The sequence below is a fragment of the Perca fluviatilis genome, chromosome 10, assembly GCF_010015445.1.
Source record: "Perca fluviatilis chromosome 10, GENO_Pfluv_1.0, whole genome shotgun sequence".
In the NCBI taxonomy this organism is placed as follows: domain Eukaryota; kingdom Metazoa; phylum Chordata; class Actinopteri; order Perciformes; family Percidae; genus Perca; species Perca fluviatilis.
Genome location: NC_053121.1, coordinates 28215640 through 28223933, shown reverse-complemented (window position 1 = coordinate 28223933; position 8294 = coordinate 28215640). Strand labels below are relative to the sequence as shown.

General features: G+C 41.5%; 1 protein-coding gene across 2 annotated transcripts in view; it reads left to right on the top strand.

Moving 5' to 3' along the window:
* slit3 (slit homolog 3 (Drosophila)) overlaps window positions 1-8294 on the top strand; it is a 248703-nt gene that overhangs the window by 197239 nt on the left and 43170 nt on the right. For both annotated transcript variants that reach the window (XM_039813715.1, XM_039813716.1), the window contains 4 exons: window positions 2419-2569; window positions 5044-5118; window positions 6414-6557; window positions 7617-7760. In XM_039813715.1, the coding sequence (XP_039669649.1) occupies window positions 2419-2569; window positions 5044-5118; window positions 6414-6557; window positions 7617-7760 (514 nt within the window). The remainder of the gene's footprint in view (window positions 1-2418; window positions 2570-5043; window positions 5119-6413; window positions 6558-7616; window positions 7761-8294) is intronic.

Genomic DNA, 8294 nt, shown 5'->3' with positions numbered 1-8294 from the left:
AGCAGATGAAACAAAAATCACACAAAATATTTGGAAAATCATCACAGTCGTAAGACCGGCCATTTAGTGACATGAGATTTCCACCCGTCCTGTTTTCTACGATTGTGCCAATGTGGTTCGCAGTATCACGAGCACATGTGATACATTTTTTAGCATGGATGGTCTCAGTGGTAAGCAAGCCTTAATGGTAGTGCTCTGCCCATGGAGCTAATCAAGATAGCTAGATTACAAATGCTCCTGAAGCTGGTTATGGCTGTCCTCTTTGCTTCAGCCCTTGCTGTCTGTAGTCCCATGCCTCTCCTTGCATCTCCTCTTCTTCTCTGGACCTGTGTGGACATTTTCGCTATTGGTGGGAAGTTCTCTGGTCCCGTCCCCTTCCTGTGTGGATCTGCAGCTGTCTGTTGCCTCTCCTATGCTGTATGGACCCTGCCCCCCTGACTGATTGGTGCAGCTCTCTGTTGCCCCAACTTCCTCCTGTGTGGACCTGCATTCTGATTGGTTCGTGCAGCTGTCTCTTGTGCTTGATCTAACCATGTGGCCCCGCCTACTGTGGCATCACATGGTTCCGTCAAGCGCCAGGGACCGCCGAGCACACACCCGCCTGCCTCTCCCAGCCAAACACACGCCTTGGAGCAAAAATGAAGGGCTAAATATTTTACCTTGTTTGTTTGCATTTATGTGTAGGGCTTCTGATACATGGGACTCTAACTGTGGTTGAAATAAATGGGCATCAATAGGTAACAGTAATCTAACATCAAAATATTTCAATCAGTGAAAAATATAAATAACTGAAGACATGTATAAACACCCATATCCACCACGAATGAATTGCCAGCATACATTTTAGCAACATTTTCTTAACAGACTCTCCTACTTTTTCCTTTACCACATTAAGATTAAGAGAAGTGCTACTGACACCAGATTTTACTTCCCGTTCATTTCAATGAAAAACAGGGCTAGACGGTGTTGCTTCTGCTTTAATCAGATTAAACTTTGACATGTTAATTCCCAAGGCTTTCCAATGTCTGGCCACTTAGAGAGAGCGGTGGGATTGAACTCTCACTCACGTAATGTTGTGTTAATTCTTGTTTGTATTAATGCATGGCAAAATAATACATGCTGCAAGAGAGAGGGACTCTGCTTGGCTGTAGCGAGTGCAGGACAATGACAGAGGTTACTGAGAAATAAGTGTTTGATAAGAAGTTGAAAAATGTACAATATTGTGGACTGCCGTTGTTAGCCTCCTCGCCATAGTTCCTGCAGTTTATGTTCACAACCATACCCACACTATGTCCCACCTGCTTTTCATCTGGCAAAATCTGGTCTGGCCACAGCTGTACAGCTGCCTCCACTGTCTGCGGGCAGAGCTTCAGTGCCTAGTATGAGTGATCCCACCCACCTCTGTAAAGACCGCTTCACCCTTTACTGCTCCAACTGAGGAACTTTAAAGAAAAAAATAAAGCTAATACTGTTATACAGGTTTCCATATTCTGTCCTTCTTTCCTCTGCCTTCCCTTTCTTTCCTTGCTCGCTCCTTTGCTCTCTCGGTCAACTTGCCAAACAACAATTCTGCCACTGAAAGGAGCTAATCAGCCAATTCTCCCAACAGATTGACATAATTTAAAGAGCAGATCTTTTACCGGCTTCAGATCAAGGTTGTGCATTGCAAATGATCCCTCAAAAGGTGCTCTTAGTTCTTTAACGACGAGCAGAAAGCATATGACCAATAAAGGGTGTGTGCCAGGAGAGAGTGGAGACAGAGAATTAAAGAACAAGTAGTCTGTGCCAATATAAAAAGCAGTCTGATAGGAGAGTAGTGAAAAACAGAAAAGGTAAAATTGAAAGAGAACAGATAGACAAGTGAGTTTGAAAAAAAGAGGGAGAGGTAATGATAACCATGAGAACTATAAAGCATGTTTGTGGTGCACAAATACTAATAAGTGGTGCATGATGTAAACCAGCTCTGGTCCACAGGCACTGGTGATCATAAATAATATCTGCTCACATTATATTTAAATAACAGAAGTGGTCTCTGGCTCAACAAATCCAGGGTTAAGCCACATTTATCAACAAAATGATTCTATGAAACCACATTTTACTATTGGTTGTATAGTTATTGGGATAATATATTGTCCTTCATTATAAGGTTAAACAGAGGAACATCTTTAAATCTGGTCTTATGGGACAACATTTGTATTAAAAACCTACAGAGTCTAACGTGGAGATCTTTCTTTCTCTCTGGTCTTGTCTTTCTCTCTTGCCCTACGTCTTTTTTTTCTTTTTTCTTTCTGTCTCCTACTTCCTCTGTTGACTTCATTTACCTGATAATCCTTTTGTCTGTGCCCCCTCCCTGTTTTTCTGTTTCTCCCATGTCGCTTTCTCTGTCTTTTGGTCTTTCCCTCGCTCTTTCCTCTACAGGTCAGGAGGACTATCGTAGTCGTCTGAGTGGGGAGTGTTTCCAGGATCTGGTTTGTCCAGAGAAATGTCGCTGTGAAGGCACAGTGGTCGACTGCTCCAATCTCAAACTGACCCGTGTACCTCCACACATCCCCGAACACACCACAGACCTGTAAGTCAGCCGGTGTTTCCTTTTTACATACACATTGCATATTGTATGCGAACACATGATGAAATATCAGTTTGAAAGCCATGTGTTCTTTGTTCGACTGCTCTAACCTGAAACTGTAAACCACCACACATCCTTTAACATGCCATAGACCTGTCAAGAAGTTATTCACTTTGTCAGGCACATGCACAGACACGCACACGCACACACACACACACACACACACACACACACACACACACACACACACACACACACACACACACACACACACACACATATACAGCTGGAAACATGCACATGAAATCATGGGCACAGGCTTGCATACATGCACATATGCTAAGCACACCCACATGTCTGCATTTCTCTGTCTCTCCGCCTCTCTCAGAGCAGTATCATGAATGTCACTTTTCATTTTTAGCTTCCAGGCCAAAATGCCTCTCAACAGTCTTTTCAATCTCCCTCAAAGTCCCAAAGGAGCCATCATCATGTCTGGCGAAGGGTCTCACACTAGAATACTGAACAGTCCCATGGATCATTTATTTTAGCGCTGAAAAATGGAAAGGGAGTAACCGATAACACGCAACAGGAATACAGTAATCTGAATGCGAAAAAGGTTAAACCGTCTCTACGTGTTCAGAATCTGTTAGGAAAAATAAACATGTAAGCATGTGTGAGGGTGGTGAAGTATCATGCTAAGAAATCATGATAATATGCAACAATAATTCATAATTAATTTGAGCTTCAGAAGCATAACATCAAATGTCTATGGTGTGATTCAAAAGAGAAATGATCAAAGACATAAAAACTGCTCATTAGTCATAAAATACACACCAACTGAGACCAAAACTAGATTGTCTGATTCAAAACTGCAGCACAGGAAAAGTGTGTTGCCGCTATTAGCACCTGGCACTTGATTGAATATGCAATAAGCTAATATTTCCACACAGGAAATAGGAATCCAGCCAGAGGGAAATTTTTACCCAATAATGCTGAATCACTTCACATCTTTAAAATGTTTGCAAGGGATGGAGAGCTTATACCATGTCTATCACTGTGGTACTAATGGAGAATACCTGCAGAATAAGGAACCACTGCAGCAGATGCAGGACGGTTGCTTATGGAGGTTAGTTGTATAATGGTGAATTCAACCATGGCTGCCACTTTAAATAACTAATATGCCAGTATCCCACAGACCATTAGCCCCCAATTCCTTTCTCACTCTGGTTCTCTTTCTCTCTGTGAACCCTGATATCCTCCAATCCTCTCCCTCCTTTTCTCTTTCTCTGTTCCCAGGGTACTTAATGTCAAAAATATAAACTTTGTCCTTAATGGTCTGTTAGAGGGCAGATCAAAGTTTCTATTTTTGACACCTTCTTTCTCTTTTCTTGTCTCTTTTCCTTAAGAATCCAACCAACCAGTGAGCTTTTGAAGGCCACAAACACACACAGAAACACACACACACACACACACACACAGAAACACACACACACACACATACAGAGAAACACACATACAGAAACACACACACGCGCCACCAGTTGTGCCCTGTGTAACCTGCCTTATCAGGGGAAATCAGGGGAGGTTGTGGCTGAGCTGAAGGCTTATATATTTTTGCTCTTTTTTTCTCTTCTGTCTATCTTTCTGTCTTTCTTGGACTAGCCCTGAAAATCGTCCTTGAGAGTGTTCAATATGAATCAGCTTTAAGAGAATTATTTGCACTCAATAAAATTGTACATTTTGAGGGATTTATATTGCAATTCAAAGAGATTAGAAATGTGTAATTTTTACCCTTTTACATGCAAATTATGCAATGTCATTTTCCGCTGTCGACGATCTACTTCGGACTTTGCTATATGTTATTTCACTTTGGCTTTATCAAGGTGGATCCATCTTTTACCTCCCCCTATATCTCATTATAAGTGTCCCCTCCAGCTGAACTTTCACTTTTTTTCCTTGATTTCTCTTACTCTGCCTCTTTCACACACACAAACACACACACACACACTCACTCACTCACTCACTCACTCACTCACTCACTCACTCACAGACCCACACATAAACAAAAGGCATCCTTTTAGCAGCAGCCTTTTAGTACAAATTACCTCAATAAAGCAGATGTCGAGCTTCCTATCTCTCAAACTGTTTTCTCTTGGCTTAGGGCAGTGTGGGTATTGATGACAGCATAGAAAAGATGCATTGTGCTTCCCTTCTCTTTTCTTTTTTTTCTCTTTTCTTCTCCAATATGTTTAATTATTCTTCCCTCCGTCCTCTGGTTTTGCGTAGCATCATACTTCAACGGTCACTACAGGCCTCTTAACCTTCATACGGGCATCCAACCCCACCGCTCACTTGCAGGCTCTCTTTCTCTCTCCATTTTGTTCCTGTGAGCGTTTGCATGTGTTCATTTGTGTGTGTTGACTTCAAAGCAGTTAGTTTAATGAAATAACTCACTCTCTCTATCTTTCTCCCTTTAGGCGGTTAAATGACAATGAGATTGTCATCCTGGAGGCTACAGGGACGTTTAAGAAGCTGCCTAACTTGAAGAAGATGTACGTACACTTTTAAAAACATTTTATTTGCTTCTCATTTATATTTGTTTTTGCATTTATTTACTCATTAAATGCATTTAATGCTTTATTGCTCTTTTTCAGTAATTCTTCTCTTCTATGTATTGCTGATAGAGGAAGGAAGGAATAGCATTGTAATGACTGAAATAAGAACAGATGGATGTGAACAGATGGAAAGTGTTAGATGGACAGAGATAACGGATGCAGGAAGAAATATGTTATGAAAGGAATGAAAGGAAAGGAGAAAAAGTGATAAGTGGTAAAGGGAAGGAGGGAAGAAAGGGCGAAAGGAAAATGAGGAAGAATGAGAGAGATATGGAGGGCAAGGATGGAAGGAGGATGGGTGCGAAGGAAGAGATAAAGAGATAGAGGAGTAAGGAAGGAGGTGTGGTAAGGTAATATAGGAAGGAAGAAGAGTAAAAAGGTAATAGATGGATTAGTAATTGTACAGTCACTCCTTATCTGCAACCTCCTCTAGGTGTGTGTGTGTGTGTGTGTGTGTGTGTGTGTGTGTGTGTGTGTGTGTGTGTGTGTTGTGTGTGTGTGGTGTGTGTGTGTGTGTGTGTTGTGTGTGTGTCAGAGCGAGATAGAGAAAGACAGAGCAGAGACCAGAAGTTGATTTATTGGAAAGGAAATTGCTAACCATCTAGCAGTGTCACTGACGATATAGATTGGGTAGCACTCATTTCCATTTTCCTTCTCTCAATTCCTTCCCTCTCTTCTTCATCTGCTCCTCTCCTCACATTTTCTCTTATCCTCTGCTACTCTCTTCATCCACTCTCCTCTCCTCTCCTCTCCTCTCCTCTCCTCTCCTCTTCCATGAATCTGATAAGCGGAAACACAAAACTAGCTATGGATGAAATCTACAGTAGTTGTGATAGCTATCATCTCAAGTTATTGTCTCTGTGGCCAAATGCTCTCTTTTCATTTTCATTTTTCTCATTATGTGTGCAAGGAAGAGATATAGCAATCATTTTCAGTTGTCTATGACCACTTTTCTCATTTTCTTGTGTGTGTGTGTGTGTGTGTGTGTGTGTGTGGTGTATAGAGTTATAATGATGGCTGGAAACTTGAATAGCTATTGTACAATGTGAGGACATTAGGATGAGGAAGAGAATAACATGAATTAGTTGAAGGGACATGATTGATCATTGATTATGATGTGTGTAACACCACTTTGTTCATATGTTGACGTCATAGACTATCCTGCATGTACTGTAGTTAAAGCAAACACAAGCAGAAAAACCCTAAATATGAATTATTTGTCCTTTCTGCAGCAACTTGAGTAACAACAAGCTGAGGGACATCCGTGACGGTGCGTTTGATGGAGCGGGTGGAGTTTTAGAGCTGCTGCTGACGGGGAACAAGCTAACTGGACTGCAGGGACGCATGTTTAAAGGCCTCATTGGCCTGAAAACTCTGTAAGTCTGGTTTACATTTATTTGTGTGTGTGTGTGTGTGTGTGTGTGTGTGTGTGTGTGTGTGTGTGTGTGTGTGTGTGTGTGTGTGTGTGTGTGTGTTCAGAACTTTATTTCTGTGGTTAGTGGTCTGGTTGTTAAGTAAAATAATATTGTGCAATTATGCAGGCTACATGTAACCCCACAATGAATTTAAAATATGTAAAAGTTGTTTTTACTTTTAACAAAAAGTGCTAAATAAAGAAAAAAGCAAGTGGTTCCGATAGGCAATGTATATCAAAAACAGGAGCTATGAAATCAGCTAAAACCTACTAGTTGTACTGTTTACTTTCCAAATACTACTTTTTTTTAACGAAATGGTTGTGACGCCTTAAGCCATGCTGACTATGACTTGTTTTATCATCTGCCTTATGGTGGACTTCAGTAACTTTTTCTTCCCCAGACTAAAAGAGAGGACCAGGATTGTTTACTTACTCACCTTGTCATCAAAGCATATTGTAGTTCCTCTAATTTGGGCACCCACCATAAATAGGCTAGCGTCCAATTAAGGGTTACAGGATAGTGTACGAAATCATGAGCTAATGTTGTCTGTGTATGCTCAGTAATGACTACCTAATGCTATCATGTATATATATGCCGACTAATGACTCTCTAATGGCATCATGGCTGTCTCTGTATTATGTTAAGAGGCTCCCTGCTCCAGTAATAGCCTTGCTAACTAGGTTAGCCTGTCCCAGAGATTGCTAATGCTAACTAACTCAGTTAGCCTGGTCCCACATGACTGCATGTCAAAAGCTAATGGCATATTACAGACTCTGTCACGGTTGTCCTGTAGGGACTGGTTTGAATTTACCCCTGCTTTCATCTTTTGTCCATGCCATTGTCACGTTATTTTATTCTCTTTGTCTCTTGCTATCCACCCAAAGTTTTTAAATTTGGGTATATTATCAGAACAAACAAAAGCACTGCCTGTCAAAAAACATCCTAGGTTTAAGGTAAAACAAAATGGGCAAACTTTTTAGCTTTTCATTTATTGAATATATATGGTATGTGTGTTTCCAGAATGATGCGGAGCAACCAGATCAGCTGCATTGACAACAGTACCTTTACGGGTCTGAGCTCAGTGCGTCTGCTGTCGCTGTACGACAACAGGATCTCCAGCATTGCCCCAGGAGCTTTCTCCACCCTGCACTCCCTGTCCACCATGTGAGTTCCATCTGACAGCTTTTCCCCCTCTTTCTAGTGCTTATTTCCCATTTTTGTTGTTGTTGTTTTTCCATTTCCATTCCATTATTGTTGTTATCTCTCACTATCTTTAAATCTGGCAGTGTCTCAACCCTGCTTTGTCTCTGCTTCTCTCTTTGTCTTTATCTTTCTTTCTTTCTCTGTCTCTATCCTTTCATTTTTCAGAGTCTAGCTCTGCTGTGGGAGTCATCTACCATGCAACACACACACACACACACCTTTGCACACATGTTGCTCACTGGGCACTGTTCTCCTTACAGATGCTCTCCATCATTATCGACTAGATTGGTCTGGATCCCAGGACATTTGTTATCAAAGCTAAACATATCTCAGCATCTGCACACCCACACCCGTGTGTGTGTGTGTGTGTGTGTGTGTGTGTGTGTGTGTGTGTGTGTGTGTGTGTGTGTGTGTGTGTGTGTGTGTGTGTGTGTGTGTGTGCGTGCTTGTTTGTGTGTGTCTGTGTGTCTGTGTGTCTGTGTTTTCTTCATTCTT